At 41.9% G+C, this 21,484-nt stretch overlaps 3 protein-coding genes across 11 annotated transcripts in view; 2 read left to right on the top strand and 1 right to left on the bottom strand.

The window, feature by feature from the left end:
- The window catches only part of LOC139614965 (bromodomain adjacent to zinc finger domain protein 2B-like), a 50,197-nt gene extending 47,020 nt beyond the window's left edge, over positions 1–3,177 (top strand). For 4 of the 5 annotated variants that reach the window (XM_071472872.1, XM_071472709.1, XM_071472943.1 and 1 more), the window contains 5 exons: positions 17–149; positions 673–819; positions 1,048–1,334; positions 1,549–1,692; positions 1,832–3,177. In XM_071472872.1, the coding sequence (XP_071328973.1) occupies positions 17–149; positions 673–819; positions 1,048–1,334; positions 1,549–1,692; positions 1,832–1,979 (859 nt within the window). In that variant the 3' untranslated portion in view covers positions 1,980–3,177. The remainder of the gene's footprint in view (positions 1–16; positions 150–672; positions 820–1,047; positions 1,335–1,548; positions 1,693–1,831) is intronic. The other variant, XM_071472788.1, reaches the window with a different exon arrangement.
- A 672-nt stretch (positions 3,178–3,849) lies between these two features.
- On the top strand, positions 3,850–18,815 carry LOC139616234 (WD repeat, SAM and U-box domain-containing protein 1-like). Of its 2 annotated transcripts, none has more exons than XM_071473589.1 (11): positions 3,850–4,409; positions 5,897–6,084; positions 6,748–6,834; positions 8,304–8,397; positions 8,938–8,971; positions 9,064–9,104; positions 9,462–9,568; positions 10,171–10,200; positions 12,462–12,638; positions 17,540–17,674; positions 17,827–18,815. In XM_071473589.1, exons 1-11 carry the CDS (start codon positions 4,012–4,014, stop codon positions 17,976–17,978), a joined length of 1,443 nt encoding a protein of 480 aa, XP_071329690.1. In that variant the 5' UTR covers positions 3,850–4,011; the 3' UTR covers positions 17,979–18,815. The 2 variants fall into 2 exon arrangements, with proteins under 2 accessions (XP_071329690.1, XP_071329681.1); XM_071473580.1 differs by having other exon boundaries at positions 5,897–6,093.
- Positions 18,644–21,484, bottom strand: part of tanc1b (tetratricopeptide repeat, ankyrin repeat and coiled-coil containing 1b) — a 95,718-nt gene continuing 92,877 nt past the window's right edge. For all 4 annotated transcript variants that reach the window (XM_071473074.1, XM_071473152.1, XM_071473230.1 and 1 more), the window contains one exon: positions 18,644–21,370. In XM_071473074.1, coding sequence (XP_071329175.1) covers positions 19,762–21,370 — 1,609 coding nt within the window. In that variant the 3' untranslated portion in view covers positions 18,644–19,761. The remainder of the gene's footprint in view (positions 21,371–21,484) is intronic.

Raw genomic sequence — 21,484 nt, 5'->3', positions numbered from 1 at the left:
GTTTATGTGATTGCAGTGAGGAGGAGGTGGTCCCTGGGATGAGGTTGTGGCATAAAGCCCTCGGTGAAGTTCGCAGCTCAGCACAGCTGTCACTCTGCATTCAGCAGCTGCAGAAATCCATCGCCTGGGAACGGTCCATCATGAAAGTGGTTGGTGATGTCTCTCTCTCTCTCTCTCTCTCTCTCTCTCTCTCTCTCTCTCTCTCTCTCTCTCTCTCTCTCTCTCTCACTCTCTCACTCTCTCACTCTCTCACTCACTCACTCACTCACTCACTCACTCACTCACTCACTCACTCACTCACTCTCTCTCTCACTCACTCACTCACTCACTCAAAGATTAGTTTTTATCTTCAACAGTTAACTGACCAAACAGTTAACTACATTTAAAGACCAATTTATAGGTCACTCTACAAATACCCCTCTATATGAAGATCAAACAATGGTTTCAGGCTGCATGGCTTGTCATTTCAATTTATAAAAATCTATTCGATCCATTGCTTTACTGATTTTTCTTTTTTTTTTTTTTTTTTTTTAAATAATTAGAAAAACTTGTTATGCATGATTTGAACATCAAGAATAAAATAAATCTACAGGGCTTATTGTTCTTAAAGGAATATACAGATGTACAGTATCTCTGTTCAAATGTGTAACTGCATTTTTTTGGTGTTTCCAGCAGTGCCAAATCTGTCAGAAGGGCGATAATGGAGAATTGCTCTTACTTTGTGATGGCTGTGACAAAGGCTGCCACACATACTGCCATAAACCGAAGATTACCACAGTACCCGACGGTGACTGGTTTTGTCCCACTTGTGTTGCAAAGGTACACCATTGTGCCCTGAGTGTCAATTCACAGAGCTGAGACTCTTTTCTTTTGTCATTTATTTAATAAAATCTCATAGTCTACGAGAACAGTAGATATAAAGCGCCTCACTCTGTGTAATTGACAAATGACAACTTAATTGTATCACGTATAGTCAGCCAATGAATTGATTTGAATGTGATATGTTTTGTGTGGCTCTGCACCAGTCGTTTGTGTTCTGTCTTTCAGGAAAGTGGTCATTCCCCCCGGAGCAGGAAGCAACAGAGCCGAACAGCTGGAGGAGGGAAGAAAAGCAGTGAGGTAAAACGAAATAGTAAACCATCTGTGGTAGGAGAGCTCATCAAAGAGGAGGCTGCCAGCAGCAACAGCGTGCCAAAGAAAGGTACCAAGGAGTTGAAGAAAAGGAAAGGAGACGACAGCCTGACCAGCTCCCAGGCCAAGCATGACAGCCCAGTCTCCTGTGCAAAAAAAGCCAAAATGGCCAAAGACAACACAAATGGGCTGGCGATGTGTGGGTAGGCATGACCACACACACACACTGCATGCAAAGGACCCATCAGCATTTATTTAACCTACTCTCGTTGTTAAAAAAAACTGTCATTTTTAGATGAGCTCCTATGATAACATGTATACGACAATCATCCTTGTGCACTTATGAATCTCTGATAATCAGTTTCATTAAATCAAATTATATTTGACTCAGCTTTGTCTGCTGCTTGTTTCCTCCAGAGTGCTGCTGGCTGAGCTAGAGGCCCATCAGGATGCCTGGCCCTTTCTCACACCAGTCAACCATAAAGCTGTACCTGGATACAGGAAAGTCATCAAGAAGCCCATGGACTTCTCCACCATCAGAGAAAAACTCGCCAACAACCAGTATGTTTGTGTCACTGTTCCTTTATTTGTTTTTCAGAAGATGTGTATATGTGTTCCATTTTGTGTATGTAATAATTTTTCATTTTTGATTTGGATGCTGCATATAAATTGAAATTAAAACCATTTCTCATGATTGCAGGTACTTAAATTTGGAGACTTTCATCATTGATGTAAATCTGGTTTTTGATAACTGTGAAAAATTCAATGAAGATGATTCTGAAATTGGACGAGCCGGCCACAACATGAGGAGATTCTTTGACAAACGATGGACTGAACTTCTAAAGTAAAAAAAAATTCAAGTACGGACTTTTGCGTTACTTTCTACATATCAAACTTCCTGTTTGGTGTTAGAGGCCCTCTCTTCACCTGTGACACTAAATCAGTATACAGTTATAATAACACTGATGTGCATTGCAAAAGGACAAACACCCTCACTGTATCTACTGAGAAAAAAACACTTAATAAATTAGTATCTTCAAGTGCAATACTGTTTTCTTTGTCAAAATGCACTGACGTATAGACTCAACATTGTATTTGGGAATCAAAGATTTCCACTGTAGATAGGTCACTGAGTTTTTTTTTTAATTATCAGTACTGCAGTATAGCTCTGTGTATATGTGTATTTATTTTTCAAGTATTTATGTTCCAGTCTTTTCTAAGAAAAACTAAGAAATGGCACACAGCTTTAACTAAATCTAAAGATTGTTTTATGGACCATTTAACAAGCCAATCAAAAAAAAAAAAATTGTTTACAGCATTGTGACTATAGGGTGCCAGCAGTACTACTGTTCATCTGCATTTGTGAGTCAACTGTGTAAAATACAAGGAGGTATAACTGACACATGTATAGTGTTCATTTCTGTCACAGTTTACATGTCTTATTTCTAATGTATAGTGTGTACATACAAAACAGTCTTGTTGAATATATTGTCAATGGCTAAGGATGATTGTAGCATTTAATACAGTGTATGTCTTACACAGTGCTGAATATCCACTCAAACACTGTGGTCTCCTCAGTATTGTAGTGCCTGACCTCTGACCTCTGAACAGTGTATTGAGGAGTTTGTATTTTTTTTTTTTTTTTTTTTAATACTTTCAGTGTGTGTACTGTATGTGTGTCCTGCACAATATACTGTAAGAAACCCTCACACAAAATGTCAAATTCCTAAGAGCTTTTCCTCTGAACTGAATTGATTCGGTGCATAGTGTGTGTTTCATCTCCGAGCCTTTCCTTCAACCAGAGTCTTGTCAGACATCCTGTGGTGGACAGACGTGAAACCTGCACTGGGCTTTAATCCAGCAGGGAGTCGGACAGAGTCACGCTCCACTGGAGGCATCTCAAGACAGCTGAAGTCAGAAGACTTGAAGTAACTGTATTTTATTATGAATATTATGAAATGAGTAGCAACTTTTGTAGGAATATTATTTTTAAATAGTGGATGTGTGGCACGGACAAAATAAACCTGTTTTTCCAAAATAACACTACTAAGCACTTACTATCTCACCCTTCTTAGGCATGTTACCATTAATTTAAATATAGATGCTAATAATTGTCTTGCAATTTTTTAAATCATCATAAATCATATTTTTAATAATCTAAAATGGAGTTAAAGCATTAGTGCCAGAGGTAGAATGTAAGTAAGGTCATTCAGTACTAAAGTACAGTTTAGGTTCCTGCTTAGTTTAATTTCACAGCTGTAGTTATATAGTTACTCAGCACATTTAAATCAACATACAAAACATGATCAACAATAGAATATAATGTATTGTTATGGATATAATGACCTAACAGAATATAAAGTAGATAAAATCAGCTCCACTGGAAGGAGCTTCTGGATTATGAAAAGCTTTACTAAAGTATTACTTGAAATTACTTTCTCTAGCTTTTTATATTGGTGTAGAGTATCATTACTTTTAGGGTTAAAGTTCAGTGCATTTATAGACAGTTATTCTAAAATAATCGGTTTACTCTCCATAAATAGACATCAATGAAATCAAGTTCAGAAAAAAAAATCTCAAGCTGTAAATGGACAAATGAAACTCGAATATGAACATTGTGTAACTCAATAACTCAGCGTCACATGACTGATGACAGCTCTGAGATAAAGAGACTTTATAGCTGGGCTGAAACAGGAAGTCGTTTATAAGAGACGCACAGAGGTCAGTGCCTTCAGGCTGACAGCTGACAGCCTTCGCATCAGGGGGTCTGCTACTCGGATCTCCCCTCCTCGTTTTCACAGGAGCATATTTGAGCGTTTTGCGCCACCTTGCGAGTGAACAGCCTCCTCTAAAGTGCCAACACAAGATCTCGGTCACAAAATGGTGTCAATAATACGCACTCTCCGACACCACACAGACGAGATCAGCTGCTGCGCCTTCTCTCCATCCCTCCTGGCGACCTGCTCCGCCGATAAAACCCTGCGCCTTTACAACACAGCTGACTTCTCGGAGCTTCCCTCTTCTCCTCTCTCGGGCCACGGCTACGGGGTTCACTGCTGTGGCTTCAGCACCTGTGGCAGCTACCTGCTCAGCTGCTCCACGGACGGATCCGTCATCGTGTGGAGCTCGGACACAGGTGAGGCGGCAGCGGTGTTGCAGCACCCGGGCCGCAGTCCGCTCCGAGTGTGCGCACTGGCACCAGACGACTCCTCCCTGCTGGCAGGGGCCTGTGATGGCACCGTGGCCCTCTGGGACTTCCCCTCCAAGACACTACGCAGGTACACTTTACCCCACAGGTGAAGGTGATCAGCAGTTGCACAGTCAGCAGTGTGAAAGAGCAGCGGTCAGTTCACTGCCTAGTTCCTGCCTTAAGGTGACATTTGAAGTATTTCTTTAAGCAACTGTCAAAGTAAGTCCTGTTATTTATGAAGAGTTTAACACCCCGAAACCATGTGAATCTGCTGTGACTTATCTTTCAGTGCATAAAATGTCAGAAGATAGTGAAAATCACATTTTCCCAGAGCCTAAGGTCAGGACTTGCAGTTTAAAGAACCAAAGATCATCAATTTACTTTGATAAATGACAAAGACAAGTATCAAATCCACATGTGAGAATCTGGAGCCAACAAACAAAATAGTTATTTTTGCTTGAAAAATGACTGAAACTATTAATCAATTATCACAATAGTTGCAAATTAATTTTCTGTCAATCAGTTATGTGACCAATCGACAAATTGTCTCAGCTATTGTGTTGGAGTGTTTGATGAGACTTAATTGTCAGTGATGTCTCCCTGTTAACATGAGCAAACAACTGCAGAACTTTAGCTTGAAGGTTCATTTGTGAGCTTCTGAATAAAAGTTTGACAAGAAAAACTTGAATTTTATGTAGCTTTGGCCACATCTTGCAGCCTTCATCAGCAGATGGAGTCATCCCACAGCAGTTGTTAGGTTCTACCTTGAGTTGTAACGTTCTGGTTTACAGAAATATGTGACATCATATTATTTCCATTAAAGTCAGAGTGAGGAGAGCACAGAGACAAAAATACAAATAAAGAAATTAAAAAAAAATGTTCTAACTTAGGAAGATAGCACTGTGTTCATGTAGAACATGTAGAACTGATTGATTTTCAGGACCTTAAAAAAAACTGTACCTCAAACTTGCTTTCTCAGACACGGTTTGTAATAGTCCTAAATCTAGTCTGGTCATTTATTAACTGTTCCTGTTTTTTTACAGAAAGATCAGATTTACTTCAGGTTCACGTTAAAGGAGGTTTAACATCAGGTTACTGCTGTCAACTGGAACTAAAGACGATGAAAGGGCTGAACCAGCTAAACAAATACTTGTTAACAGAAGCAATCGACTCAGTAAATCTGATGGGATAAGTTGATAAAACTTTGTCTATATCAGTGCAAAAACATTTTATGAAGATGATTTTTAACAATTTATCTTTTAATCCTATAAATTCACAAAAAATGTGGGCTTTCTTTTTTTTTTTTTCTTGGGTCTTTTTTTTTTTATTGTTGTTGTTTTTTCTTTTACAAGCATCCTCTCAGGCCTGCTTTGTCTCTAAGACTCTTACAGATGTCATTAAACTCAGTCCAGGACTCCAAATCCATGTTTGTGTTTCAAAGAGCTACTTTTTAAACTATTACTGTTTATTCTAGATCAAATCCCGCTCTCCCTTTTTTTTACTCCCTGTCTGATAATTTTTGCTTTTCATAACCAGTCTAAGACAAGTGCTACATCCAAACGTTTCCCCTCACAGATGTAGCACAGTAAGCGAGGCCAGTGTTGTGGCGTGCTGCTTCTCTCCGTGTGGCCAGTTCTTCGTGACTGGCTGCACCCACGGAGACCTTAAACTGTGGGCTGTGGACATCAGCCTCCTGCATGCTGAGAAGGATGCCCACGACCTGGGAGTCACCTGCTGCAGCGCCGCACCCCAGTTGGAAGTCGGTGAGTTCGGTGAGCATAAAGGGTCGTTAGAAAAGACTATTCTGAGAATCACTAATTTGAGTCATTTATCGAGCAAAGATACCAAACACACACTGTGAATTGAATGGTAAAAACAAAACAAGAAGACATCGGTTTGGGGAAATATTTGTTTTTTTAAGGTGAAAAAAGTGGTTGATTTATCATTTTAAATACAGAGTAATCAATAATGACAAAATAGTTAGTCTCAGTTTCTCACAGACCTCACTATGAGCAGTAGAACAGTACAGCTGTTATTCTTGGGCTTTTTTATTGGATTAATCCTTTAAAGTTTTAGTTTCAGGACTTGCTGCCCTGTTCATCTTGGATAACATCCTATAGATCCTCTCAGCGCAAATAAAACAAAAAATCTTTCACAGGTGGCAGTTAGTTAAAAGCAACCTGTTGAATCAAAAGTGACATTTGCGGCGTTTATTTTGTGCCACTGTTTGGGAATAAAAACCACATGAATTTTGTTATGAAAATCTGCTTCTAACCAAACACTGTATTTATGCCACTTACATTGTAAAAGATACTTACTGTGTGTTCACAAACAGCGTGTCAGCTAGTATTTGTCATCTCTTGTTATTAAACTCAGTCGAGCGTGAGCATTCAGAGAGGGGGAATGTGGCTGTATTTGTTCTGCAGATGGCTGCTGTGTGGCGTTTCGACTGGCCTCCTGTGGACAGGACAGCCAGCTGAAAATATGGATTGTTTCCCAGCGTGAAGGAGCAGGTAGGCCCCTCTGCCCGCTTCCTCAACCGAAAACTTCATCACTCCATAGAGAGAGAGAGAAAAAGCGAGGGAGATAGAGAGAGCCTCCTGACTGCTTTAACCTTGAAATCTCTGCAGAATAGAAGAATTTTATTAGTGTGTGGAATAAATCAGCTGCAGTGTGACTCATTAATAATGCATCACTTTAAGACATTCTGCTGAAATACAGCAGCAGCAGAGGACTGTGTGTGTGTGTGTGGAGAAGAGAAGAAGGAAATCAGGTGCATATATCCACTGTGACATTTATATCTTGTACGGCCGATGGCAGAACAAGAACATTTCGTGTATGCTCATAGGTTGTGTAACCGGCCTACAGACTGTATTTTTCTTAGCGTCTGTGAATACACCACGTTGTTAGTTCAGAAGATGTGTTGCCGTGGTAACTGCCATTTCCGAGGTGGGGGAGTTGATGTGTCCTGAGTTGTGACCCGCTGCGGTTCATGTGGGATTTTTCATCTCTGAGCAGCTCGTAGAAGGACCCAGAACAATGTCTAAGAGATGTCTGAAAGCCTAGTTTCTCAGATTCTGTGTTTCTCTGTGGATGAGCTTGCATTTATCTTGCCTTGGCAAGAGGACTGCACGCATGAACCCCTCTTCCACTGTTTTATGAGAAAGAGACTCGAGTGTAGGTGATTCAAGTGAAGCAAGGGACCAATGTTGAAGCTGTGACATGTCTGCTGTTGATGTGGAACATTTTTCGAGTCCCTGCTTACTTTAGGAGCCCTGTATATCGATGGGTCAGATCTTTAATGTTGTCACTTTTGCAGCCTTTTCCTTCAACCTAGCAGCATACTTTGATGCCTCTTGTTCACACTTCACATTTTTTTTAGATTTAATGTTTTATTTACCCCATAATACCCATAATTGTTTCCCATCATTTTATAGATATGCATGAAAATAACAAATTGTCCTTCCACTGAGCCTGAAAGAAATATTTTCACTATAATGGAGTAGCAGGAGGTTTCATTAAAGATGAGTTTACAGGCTGATGATTTAAATGCTGCTACAGACCAATTAGCTTTGGCACATACAGTAGAGGTGTTGCACAGTTGACTGTTTCTGGGAAGTGTCTTTGTCTCTCAGGCTGTGAATACCACAGCTTTATCGCCATAAAGAAAATCTTTTGTATCCAAGCAGCTGTCAGCAGGTGGCACAGCTCTGAGCCAGCAAGACGGAAGGAGGTATTGATAAAAAGTTTTGTGTTGTCAGACTGTCGGCTAGGGGTGGGGATCCAGACACTGATGCACTTTGAAGTAAGTGTGTGTGTGTATGTGAGAGAGAGAGAGAGAGAGAGAGAGAGAAAGACAGACTGAATTTTAGTATTTCTGGTCAGTTCATGGACACATTGCAGGAGGCCAGTAGCTGAACAAATACAGACACAACTCTACTTTGACCTTGTGTATGTGTGTGTGTGTGTTGTTGACCCTCAGCCTGCACCATGAAGCTCCTGCACACTCTCACCAGCCATTCAGCTCCGGTTCTGTCCTGTGCCTTCTCTTCTGACGGGGATCTGGTCGTCTCAGGGTAAGACACACTCATCACAGACGCACAAATCACTTATTGTGCTCCCATCTATGAGCAGCACCAACAAACACCTCCTGCATCAGCCGCTGAATCCTGACCTTTGTGTTTATCGGCCTTATGTTTTGTTCTGTCATTTGTTTTATTATTTGCTATAAAATCATTTGCTCATTTTGGAACAAATGAGGTTTAAATCAGTCCCTGCTCCGTGTTTAAAATGCTCCTTTTTCTGAGCTGTGAGCAGCAGATGCCACAGCTAAGCACTGGTCCTGCTGTTCCCTCAGTCAGCCACAGGAGGAGTGTATTTTGTTGTATATGGCTTCTGTTTGGGTCCTTCTGCCATTTCTGGCTTAAATTCAAACATAATGAAGGTTAATCTGTGCTCTGTTTGTAGAGCTTAGATAGAAACATGTGAAAAAATGTGTGTTTTTTGTTTGACAAGAATCCAGATTTTTTTTTTTCTTTCCTTATTCTTAATGCAAATGCCCGCATATGGATTGTGTAAATGAAGTTGACTTTGTTTATTCTCTAATTATTCAACAGTTCAGTGGATAAAAGTGTTGCAATACATGACGCGGTAAGTAAGGCCCACAAAAAAACACAACTGCTGTAAACACAGAGATGCCAAACATTCCCATCTTTCCATGTTTGTTTGTACTTTGTTTACAGAACCTGGGAACCCTGCTAAACACACTAAAACAGCATGACAGGTAAATGGCGTGATTCACCGCTGTGCAATACAGTGATCAGAATAGGAGTCCCAGTGTTTAAGAGCAGGACGTGTGATTTTTGCCTGATTAGTTTTTCCCAGAAGCATTGGGTGGAGTGATGCAATAGTATATCCTCCAGTGCTGCTATCATTGAAGTGGCACCACAGGTAGGCACCAGCAGAGCACTTTGAAGTGCTTGAAAGGATTTAAGATACTGTATGATCCGAGACTTGATTTTTTTTTTTTTTTTTTTGGTTAAAAAGGGGAAACCTTACTTCTAAAGCTGATCCCTTCCTGTACCAGCTTCACTGTCATACACACCCTTCACGTTTCTGCTGCTCTCCCTCCACCCTGCAGGTACGTGACTGCTGTAGCTCTGTCTCCCACCATGCCGTGGATTGCGACCGGCTCCATGGACAGATCAGTAAACGTGTGGAGAATAGGAGATGGAGATAGTAGAACTGGTAAATACTTAACAATTAATTGTTTAGGTTGGCGCCTACAAATGCACAATCACTCCTCTTTGTAAAACAGACTGTTAGCTGTGATTCAAAGCCCAGAAGCCATTTGGAGCGCCAAAGCTTCCCCAAAAGACTGTTTTGGGAGATATCCAGCAAGAGAAGCTCCTATTACATGTGTATTGCTGTCTGGCTGCAGTGTCTAGAGGTGATTGATGTTTATTGGTGCAGCAGGGCAAACTACCACTGAGCCTCAGAGAGCTGTTGTTATGGAGGTGAATCCTCTTAAATAAAGTTCCAGCCCAACATAAAAGAAAACATTTGGAATAGTAAATGAAAAGGTGCAATCGTCAGACATCTGGAGGCCTTGAAGCTTCATCAGGGAAGCTCCCTCATCTGCTATTAGTCAGGCTGATGTTGATTGTTGACGAAGCGAATTCCATCTCAGTGAGGATCTGCCTTTTTTTTTTTTTTTTTTTTTTTTTTTTAGCACCCCACCCTGACTCCCCCCCCCCCCCCCCCATCCTCTCTCTCTCTCCTTTCCTTTACTCTTCATGCTTACTTTCTCTTCACATATTAAACTTATTCCCTTTTATGTTTTCCTGCAGCAGCTGAATCAAGACAGACAGTGTGCCAAGGTAAATAAATGCATTACTCTGTTTTGCCCTAAGAATTCTTCATAGTTATTCATAGTGCTCCTTGTGCAAAGCACTGCTCTTTTATTTTAATTTGCACTGGGCGTGTGTGTGTGGGAGAGAGAAAGAGAGAGTGGCTGAGATACCACAGTCTTCGCACAGGTGTTAAGATAATTTAATGTCTTGATCTTTTATTTTGAGCTGTTGTTGTTTTGCACTGTTTTGTCTTTCTTGCAGGTGACGGGAAGTTTTTCTAGTGATTTTGTGTCTTGTTTGTGTACTGTATGTTGTGTTCTGTGAACCCAAAAAATAAAAGCCTCTGTTTTTGTGAAGCTAATGTTGATGAAATGGCTGAAAGGATTTTAAAGGTTGGCATTATTCAGTATTTTCTCTAAGTCAGCAAATCCCACAAAAAGCCCAAAACCAACAGGTCCGTCTCTTGGTACTTTTCTAAGCCTTTTTGTTAGAGGCGGCCATGCTAATGGTGGGACTCTATGAAAGGCAATTTTGGTCAGTCAGTCCACCACTTCACTGAAATTCTATAAAACTATTAGATAGTTTTCTATGAAATTTGGTACAAACACTCTAACCCATCACACTTTATGAAAATAAGGTCAGTCAATAGCACTCTGTCTGGTTTGAGCTGACTTTTTTTTGTCAATAAAGTGTATGAAGACATACCACACACTTAAACCCGCCCAGAATGAACATGTAGTTCAGATTTTGAGAGACACCATCAGCTCCTTCATTCTCCTGTTAATCTTGTTGCACCTGTAAGGGCGGGGCAGTTTATTCTGTCATTATGTGATTTTCATCACAGCTCTACCCAACTGCTTCAGCCTGACTAAAGGTCTTATCAGCCAGAGTGATTGAAAACATGTGTTTGGAGACAGGGCCTTAAATAAAATGCAGTGGAAACAGATACATCTTTAACCCCCAGTTTTAAATGAACTGAGAGTTGGAGCAGACCTCCAGATATGTGGTGCATAAGAATGCTGCTTCTCTATGTTTAGTTTTGACTGTGAGGACAGTAAGGCACAAAGAAATGAGCTACATCAGGATTTGGCTACACAGGCAATGCTTATTAGTGGAATAAATTCATTGTTGGTTTGGATCTTTTCATGGGATTTGTTGACAGTAAGAAAAACAGACTATCACCAGCCTTATCCTTTAAGCTGTGAAGAATGGAGATGATGAAGAAAGCCTCTTATGTGCATCTGTCCAAGTAATTAAACACTGCAGTCTGAGCTGTCCCATTCTGCAGCGAAGCTCTGAGGTTTTCATGCTTCTGGCACAGTGTTTCCATGACTCAGCCTCCTAGACTGGAAGACTCCACACAGCAATCGGGCGGAGAGGAGGTGGTGTTACTCTGCTCTCTGTCGTGCAGACTAAATAAATGGATATTTCGTGTTGGTCAGTCACTCAGTCCACCGCTTTGGTCCAGACTGAAATATCTTAACAACTATTGGTGAATGGAAGGTTTAGTATCAGCTGAAGGTTTTACATTCAGTATCCAACGGCAAGTCCTTGTGTCTAGACATCCAACAATCCTACACAGAGAAATGAATCATAGTCCAAGCAGAGATTCAAATGTTTCTATAGACTGAAGTTTCAGTGTAGCCTCAGGACATTTTTTAATTTCAGTGAAGGTTGTTTTCTTTTCTTCTCATCATTCTCAAGCACAGGCATGGACTTCGGGGGTTGTCAAATTGCATTTTGGCATTCAAGACAGAATCTTTTGTGGAAGAAAATATTCATTGATTGTGAATTGTTTAAGATAGCTGAGGTAGCAAGAGGTGAGGGTGAAACCTAATGGTAATGGCAGTGAGCTAAACCTCCCAGGCTTCAGGGTTATCCTTCACGCGGCTAATGATGGGCGATGGGAACCGTGAGGCTGCTGTGAGGTGTCATCAACAGGGCCAGCACACAACAGGCTAGTCTATCTCAGCCTCGTATGATAAATGATGGCTGCTCATTCACATGGTGTCATGTGAAGGTTGATGAGCTGCATGCTGGCACAGTCTGAAATAACACAACCCTGGGTTTTCTTTTCTCCATCACATGCTTTCATGCAAGGTCAGGGATCTGTGTGTGTATGTGCATATGTGCGAATGTTAATTGTCACTCCCATACTGGCGCACAGGGAGTGTGTCCTTTTCTGTGGAGCGTTAGGGAAGCTGTTTGTTTGCATCAGATAAGTTTTGCTGCAGGAGACGGGGTATAATAGCGGAGCACTTCCTCCCTTCCTGTTTTGTGTTTTGCAGGAAGGAAGTTGCCAGGTCACTCCAGGCTACTGGTTGCTGATTGGTCGGAGGAGGATGTGCAGACCTGGCTGTGTGAGGAAGGACTGGAGGAGCTTGTCGACAACTTTAAAGCCCACAACATAGACGGACCAGAGCTCATCCAGCTGAACAAGGAAACAGCCGCAGAGCTGGGAATTGGTGAGGATGGAATATAAAACACAGTACACACAATCACAGGCACACTGGGATTCAGTGTTTTTCTGGGGATTTGCTGTTTGATCCTAAAACATGACAAGCCCAAATTCGATAGCATGATATAAGCAGCTTTTATCGATGCACTGATTTACTCCCTCCACACACACACAACTCCTCCCAAATAGTGATCTGATTTAGGGACGTGAAGCTGCATCATTTCTGTCTGTTTACACAATCACAAATCACGTTGCGAGGACAGTACCCCACAGGATGACCTTTACGTCACAAACAATGATAATCCCTCTCAAAATGAGATTAGTCCATGCTGGGTCGTCCAAGGTCTCGGTGTGGAAAGTCACTGTACAAACTGCAGCCTGAAAACAAATATTCCTCCCTGCAGTGGATGGGCACACTGTAGTGTAGAAGCAGCAACACTGGAGTAGCCCCCAGTGCCCATACATCAACATCATTACCTCCACTAAGGCAGTAATGCTTTTAAGGAGGGGTCTGTAACCTTTTTTACTAGAGAGCTACTTTGACAAAATGAAAAGGGCTGAGAGCTACTGACGTCTTACATTACTGGTTACATGTATTCACATATTGTATTAAAACACTCAAACTGATCTCTAAATCAAATCAGACGGATAAGACAGTTTAACAAATATCATCACATATCAATATCCAAAACTCACATTTTGTACCAAAAACATCTGAAACTCACATCAGTGTCAATTTTTGTGTGTCAAACCTGAACACACAGACATGATAACGCCATTGAAAATAAATGTCCATAAATTTGCGCAGAAAAAAAGAAGCTCCTTAGTTAGTAATCCAGTGATAGTCATCAGTGCATCCAATGGTAACAAACTGGAACTTGAAATGGATAATTCAGTTCACTTAATTTTCCAAAATGTAAATAAACATGGGCTAAAAAAAAATGTTCAAGTTGAAGCCCACAGCTTAACTTGCTTAACAACATATTTTCAATGTCTTGGAAAATTTGTATCAGTTTTGTTATCCAGAAGAGGTTCCTATGTTGTCTACGGCATATCTGATGTAAACAAACTTAACAGTGTAACTCATTTGACTGACAAATAATGATTTGGGGTTGAGGGGGTGCGGGTAAGTCTGTGTATTGATTTAATTGCATTACTGAGTGGAGTTGTGTTGCTTAAAGTCTGTACTATGTATCCATTGTCTGTACAAACTATATTCTCTAAACCTTTGGGTGAGATACCCTAAAACAGGGGTGAGCTGGATCATGAGCCACTAGTTGGAAACCTTTGCTTTAAAGGAATGGACTAATATTTTTTGGGAAATATGCAGAGACTAATGTAATGTGTAAATTAGTGAGCTCTAGGGGTAGGTATAGGTGGCTATTGCTACCTTCGGACAGGCAGGCTAGCCATTTCCACCCATTTTTCAGTCTTTATTCTAAACTAAGCGAACCAGCTGCTGCCTACAGCTTCATATTTACCATACAGACATGACAGTGGTATCAATCTTCTTCTCAAAATCTTGGCTAAATAGAAAACAACACTTTTCTCAAAGCTTTGAACTAATCCTCAAGTTCTTTATGTACAGAATGTGTTGTTTAACAAGAAAACTAAAAACTGCTCAGTTCAGTTTGGCAGAGCAAGTGATGAGTTTTCGGTGTTGTAAAGAACAAAGAGAGAAGCACAGTTTTTAGATATGTCATTGTCCTCACACAGAAACGTGATGCATGGCTGTAGCTATTTACTATATGACACCATCACTAACTTTTCACATGTACGTGCAAATCATTGCCATCTCAATCATCATCAGCCATTTAGAAACTTCACAAAGTGCCTCTCAGTTGAGAACAGATTGGGGGGAAAAACAGCTAAAAAGTGATGCCTCCAATTCAAGCATAAAGGTTAATAAACACACCTTTGACTGACATATTATATTAAACATATTCTATTATTAGATATGGTCTCAAATTATTTTGCAGGTCCACTTTACCCTACCACACGCAGTTCACTCTTGAAAACTGTATGTGCACCTGGTCAAAAATATGCATGAGGAGCAAACATCCTCGCTGCAGATTGAAACCTAATTATTTTCTGTTGGAATAACAAATTTAATGGATTGTATTTTGTGTCCTTGGTTAGAGCCATGAGTGCTCTGTAGTTAGTATTTCAATTCTGCTAGTTTCAGATAAGCGCACTGCTGTCTTGAATTCTTATTTACACACATGGGTTTTGAAGGGAGTGTATCCAACAGTCCACATTACGGCATGAAGACCATAATGGCCGGAAAAGCTGTCTTTAGTCTGATTACAGCTACTTTGTGCCAATTGTAATCACGTAACAAGCTGCATCACAATCCCGCCCTCAGTCACAGTAAAAACACCTTTTAGCTGCTGTTGTGTTTGCTTTAACTGGACAGCAGTAAACACAGTAAATTAAAAAAAAACAAAACTGTAAAGTCAAATTCCCCTGCATGTTGCTCAGTTATGCAAAGTCTGTCTTAGGGAATGAGCATCCCTCTCCCGTGTGTTCAGTGTGTGCTCTCATTACCACAGAACGAGGACAGAGGAAACAGCAGATTGCCACATTTCCTGTCCTTTTTGTGCTGTGCGCAACCAGCAACTATCATTTTCCTTGCATGCTGTTTGTGTAAATGTGTGCGTGTGCGTAGACACACACTTAATCACACATGCAGCACATAGACAGCAAATTAGATTCCAGCGCACTTTACTCGATGAAATATTCATGAATCTTTGAGTAAAGCGATGGAAAAAAAAGAAACGTTCCTCTTGGATATAATTCAGTGTATCTCTGAGGAGACAGCCACAGCAACTCATCAAATTATCAAATCTAAATGTAAAGTGGACAGTATAGTACTAATGGTTTGTGCTGCCGTGTAAAAGGTGAGAAATTGAGGAAATCTTAAACCCTGTAGAACTGTTATGTGCAGTTTTTTCCATCGAAGGGTCGTTTCTTGGATGAGTTAGAGCCCTTAACGGGTTCATCGTGTTTCGAGAGAAGACATTTTGATTGAGCCTAAGACTGAAACTATCTGTGATTGCGACAGCGGGCCTCTGCTGCAGCATCTGCCTGTTTTTTACTTCAAATAAGGATGGAGTATTTTCAAGGCACTGAGTTCATGGTAACAGGGAGTCACTGCTGCAGCAAATGAAATGTGTTGTGTGTCTTCATTTTGCAGCGGATTTTAGCTGTCTGTGACCAACTTGTCAGCATGTTTGAGGCTGACTGTGTCCTATGAATAGAGAAACATCTCCTCAGAACATGGTGCCCCTGGACATCATGACACATGGGAGGAAGGATTTAAGTACATATTCTACAGATTCAAATAATGCTAGAGTTGTATTCAGTTCAAAATACTGCACAGACTCAAACACAACTACGTCCCTGTTTGGTCTTGGACATAATTTCCTAAGTCATTAAATCAACTCTAGAACCATAGGTTTTCTTAAGCGTCGTCAGCACAAATGAATCGATGGCAAACTTCACTACAGCTCTCGGACAAAAGGAAACATTACAGCGATAAAAAGGGATACCGACTAATACATTCATGATACCCACACCATGGAAGAAAACTGTTGTCCCAACCATTAGAATTGAGCTGACTGACCTAAGACCTTACATGTGTAGATAATGTGTGTTTTCAAAACTACACTGTGAGTCTGCAGCCATGCTAGCTGCTCTGCAAGAGTGTACTCGGGTGCACAGCTAAACAAGCTAAATGCTAATGTTGAGCAGCTATAATGTTTACCAGGTTAGTCAGTATTGGGCACATTGAAACTGTGACCTGATGATGATGAGGCTGTATTTAGTTTTGAGGCATCAGCAAAGTGATTGTAATTCATAATTCATCCTGAGTGGGACATCAGTTTCACAAGACATTTGAGTGAAATAAGACATTTCAGTCAAAACCACAAATCTCACAGTGGTGCCACAGGGAAAAAAAAAAAAAAAAAAAAAAATCAGAATCAACCAAAGTCAGTTGGATTCAGTCCCCGGAGTCCATGACGGTCTGAAATATTTCATTAAAATGCATCCAATACACTTGGAGATGCAGTGTGAGATATTCAGAGGGCCATGAAATGGACAGAATAATGTGACAGGAAGGGATTATCTGTCTTTTCCTTTTTGTATCCGTTTTCCTTATTAATTAATTAAATGCCGGTGGATATATTTACAATAAAACCCATGGCTCAGTATAATTGTTAAACTGAACACTAAAATAATCTTATCTGGAGTAAGATGTTTAATGAAAACGCAGGACGAAATCTCTTCAGGACTCGAGGATGCAGACAAGAAAAATGTTCCCCGATCATTGTGTGAGGCCCGGACCTCTATGGCACTGCCACCAGACACAGACACACCACTTACTCATGTGTGGCTGTAAAGGTCGCCCAGGTGGTGAAATTTGTCACCGATGACAAATTCAAAGGGGGCTGTCAGTGGGTGGACACATGCAGCTGTGTGCAGAGTGATTTTCCCTCTTTGGAGTTTGATTCTCAATTAACTACAAGTGACCAGGAAAACTCCTCAGGGGAGACTCTGCCATCGTCACACAGTGAGTGTGCCTGGCTCTTCGTGTCTCAATGCAGATTGAGCAGAGAAGAGGCCCATTTTTATTCCTGCCTTTCTTTTATCTGAGAGACCGGGGAAGACAGTCAGTCTGTCAAGTGTCTCACAGAAAAACACTGAAGGCATGCTTCTGAGTGGAATAACATTAACATAGCACATTGTGAAACACTAAGTCTTTGATCATGAATTACTGGTCAAATGTTGGTTACAAACAACCTTTGCTTCACAAAATTTGAAGTGTTACAAGGGATTTCACTGCATGTGATGTAATTCAGCGACCACGTTGAGCAGAATACTAAACACTCTGTATTGGTTTCTCAGAGTCTGTGGGCCTCCGTGGTCGTCTCCTGAGGAAAATCGAGGCCTTGAAGGCAGAGCAGAGCGGCTCAGAGGCCCCAGATGAGTTTCTGTGTCCAATCACCAGAGAGCTGATGAAGGATCCAGTCATTGCTGCAGGTTAGATGAAAAAAAAAAATGCTAATGGACTGTCCTATGTCTCCAGCTGAGTCAGAGCCAGTGCCTGTGATTCTTTCTGTAGAGACCTTTTTTTTTCTACATAAATTATTATTTCAGTCTATTTAGGATGTCACAATCTGTCTACCCCACAGATGGATATTCCTATGAGCGAGAATCCATTGAGAGCTGGATCAGAGGCAAGAACAAAACCAGCCCCATGACCAATCTGCCCCTACAGACCACACTCCTCACCCCCAACAGGTCTCTGAAGACGGCAATAACACGATGGAAGTCGAGCCAGTAGAAAGCAGCTCATTTTAGCTTGTTTGTCGGAATTCACCAAACAGGTACTTCATCATTACAGAGTGGTGGCTAATCGATAACAACAGCTCTATTACCATTGAAAGATGTAATTAAGGAGCCACTCAAGAGTCAAGTTTGACAAAATAATCTGAAGTTTCAGATAAGTGATTTAAGAAGAGATAACATATCTTTTTACAAGTGAAAAGTTGAATTCATGACGAGTAAAACACAGTACACTCCCAAGTTTTTCTGCTATAGCCTACCTCATCTGCTAAGACCAGTAGAGTGCAGTGACTCATTTTAGCTAATTTCAGACAAATTCCGATATTGCTGAGTCAGATCACTGACAGTATGACGCTTGCTACTGTTACACTACATGTCACGGACAATAATTTGAATGCCTTTATCTCAGTGTAAAACAAGAAATAATCACATTGTGCCTGTTCCTTGCTTGAAATGAATGGAAATGTAATGTGACATTATGCTGTTGCCACCTGTGGCCTCTGTTCAGCAGATGTTTTATAGTCCTACTTTGCAGACTGAAATGCTGCATGGGCAGTAGGCTTTTTGCCAGTAACCAAACAGCTGCTTCATGTTAACATAATATTATTAAATGTCCTCTTAACTGAAGCAGTCTTGTGTTTTAGAATAAGACAGCAGACTTGATAGTTTTTTCCTCAGAGGGTCTTTATTTCTCTCTCCCATGATGGCTATGGCAGTAATGTTCTATTACAGTATGTGATCACAGCTAATAAAGCTCACAATACTGAAAACATGGCAACAATTGCATTTACTGTACATATTAAAATAGAGGGGTTGGCACTGTGCCCCAAAACCATTTCTGTTTTTATAGATTTTTTTAACTCTGTAATATAAACTGCAATTGTAGCATGCACTTAAACTCAACATTATTGAGAATCATAAAATGTCTTAGTAGCTGTGCAAAAATAACTATATAAAATATATTGCTTTTACAATTAACCAAGCCAATGGCGCTGTAAATAAATTAAACTAGACAGCAACAACAAGCAGATACAGAAGGGATTTCAACTCAATGTTAATGGTGATTTATATAATGTACAAACATATTTAACAAATGCTTTTTTAGAACCTTTAACACCATTTGAACAACATTGTGCATAAAACTCACAATACACAAGTCTGAACTTGTCAATACACTTAACATAGACCTTCACTGAAAAGAAGGAAAAGTACATATTTATATAATATACACGAGGATCTATAACATCCTTCGTAAAACACAGGAATGCCCGTCCTTCAGACTTTCTTGAACCTTCACTGAGGACTTTCTCTTCCTTACTTCTCTCTCAGCACCATGGACGTAATGAACACAGTTCAAACCTTATTTCCATTCTGTAATAACATTAAGCTGTAACTGAGTATGTTGTTTTAAGCGGCCTAACTGTATATAAAGTGCTCACTGTCACTGTTTCGTTTTGATAAGGACTGTACAGTACATATCCAAATACTTCCTTCAGTGCAATGTCTCCAGCTTGGCTGAATGACGGCGGACATGTTGTCATGTAACAAGCTGACAGCCACAAGCGACAGGTTGGGAGGAGAGAAATCTGGAGCATTCAGTACACTGCCCGCAGCCTGTATTCACACAGGAAGCTTACATACTGCTCTTCTTACTAGATTTAAAAGTGAGACTGTATTCTGTCTGGGGCCAGTAAAAAAATTCAAATAACTCCTCACTTTTTTTTTTTTTTTTTTTGCTAGTGTGTGCGTTGTGGACTGTATGAGTGATAAAACATACATCTCTACACATTCGACTCTATAAATGAGCGCTTTGGTTTCATTGAAGCTACGTGAATGGCAGGATTATCTCGGGCTAAGCCAGGCTGCTTGGGCTTACTGTCGATGAAAGTGTGCGGCATAGCCAGTGCTGGCTTGGACTCTTTGTAACAGTTGGCGGCTTGGCAGAATTTCTCTGTGAATTCCTTGGCGTGCATGCCATTTTGTAAGCTACTCATAGCCATTGCACCCTGAGGTGCTGGAGGTTTGTGCTGCTCCTGGTAAGTGCTCACTGTTTTGGCGTAAGGCAGCTCACAGTCGACAGGCTGCAGGCCCATTGCTGACATGTTGTGACAAACCAGACCGTCAGAGGAGTGGTTGAGCCAGCTGCGGCTGGCGGACTGCAGGCTCTGGTGACTCTGCAAGCCGTGGTGCTGCTGCTGTTGAATTTGCTGCTGCTGTTGGAGCTGTTGCTGAAACCGAGCCGTCTTGTCAGTTATGCCCATGAAGGGTCTGGGTTTGTACTCTGTAGCAGAGCTGGCCTGTTGGCTGTGCTTTGTCTTGGTGCGGACATCGGGTCCCAGCTTGCCGCTGTCTGATAGACTGCTGCTGGACGCCAGGCTGCTGGTGGAACTGGACACATGCATGCTGTTGCTGCTTCCTCCTCCCTGCGATCCCACCCCACCACACATCCCTTCCTTCCCTGTGTCAGTGTGGTTCCCCTGGAGTCCAGGACCAGAGCAGGCCAACCCATCCAGAGAAGATGCAGAGTGGGCAGACAGCCTGTCTTGCCCCATCCCCTTGGAGCTGCTGCTGCAGGTTGTATAGGTGGCCTGGGATGAATGGAGGCTCTCGTTTTCACAGCTGTGACCCATAGAGGTGGAGGCAGCTGCCAGTGACATGCGGTTTCCGTACACGGGCTCGTCAGCCGGGGGAGGCAGGGGGCTGATGTCGATGCCTGGTCCCGGCTTCAGCATGCTAGACATGTGTCGGCTGGGTAAGGGACTGGAGGGAGCGTACTGAGATTTGGGCCCTCCTGAGCGGCCCCCCACTGCTCCTCCCCCAGCCTGCATGGCGCTCATATGCTGGTTGGTCTTGACTATCTGGGCCTGCTTGGTGGGCTGCAGAACCAGGCCCTGCTGGGTCAGCGGCTCCCGGTTCTCTCGAGGGTACCGGTGGGGTGGGGGCCTGCTGGAACCTGGGGGCGAGCTGGGGGACAGACACTGATTCTGATGTCCCATACTGTTGCCGGCAGTCTCAGAAGGTAAGACTCTGTTGTAGGAATAACTGTTCTGTGACCAGCAGGCTTCAGCTGTCCTGTCATACTGTGAAGCTGCCGCCGCCGCCGCCTCCTCCTCTTCTTCCTCCTCCAGGATTTCTCTTTGGCCTTCTGTGCTCCTGGCGAGGCTGTGCTCTGAAGGTTCCTCCTGCCCTTCGTCTTGCTCCTGGTCAGATTCATGGCCCCCTGATGCCTGGCTGGAAGCAGCTGCAGCCCCAGCGAGGCCTCCTTTGGTCTGTGTGCGCTGCATCTGTTTACACTCCTCCTCTACTCGAGCCAGCAGACGACGGATTTCTCGGTTGTTGGGGCACAGCTTTGCTGCTTCGTGCAGGTCAGCCAGGGCTGCCGTAAACTGCCTGTGGATGGGAGAGAGAATGGAGAAAGACATCATTACCAGATCCAGAACACATTTTTCACCATCAACTACAACAACTACAGAAGCTGGCCTGGAGCTCTGCTGAACAGTTTAC

The sequence above is a fragment of the Trachinotus anak genome, unplaced genomic scaffold (genome assembly GCF_046630095.1).
Source record: "Trachinotus anak isolate AG129_WGS33_773 ecotype Australia unplaced genomic scaffold, CSIRO_AGI_Tana_v1 ptg000001l, whole genome shotgun sequence".
Lineage (NCBI taxonomy): Eukaryota > Metazoa > Chordata > Actinopteri > Carangiformes > Carangidae > Trachinotus > Trachinotus anak.
This window is presented reverse-complemented; position numbering and strand designations above follow the sequence as displayed.

Excerpts from the sequence above, each read along its gene's own strand:
- LOC139616234 (XM_071473580.1), top strand. The coding sequence starts at position 4,012 with ATGGTGTCAATAATACGCACTCTCCGACACCACACAGACGAGATCAGC. Across the intron at positions 4,410-5,896 it reads CCCTCCAAGACACTACGCAG|ATGTAGCACAGTAAGCGAGG; the intron begins GTACACTTTACC and ends TTCCCCTCACAG. Across the intron at positions 8,972-9,063 it reads GTGTTGCAATACATGACGCG|AACCTGGGAACCCTGCTAAA; the intron begins GTAAGTAAGGCC and ends CTTTGTTTACAG.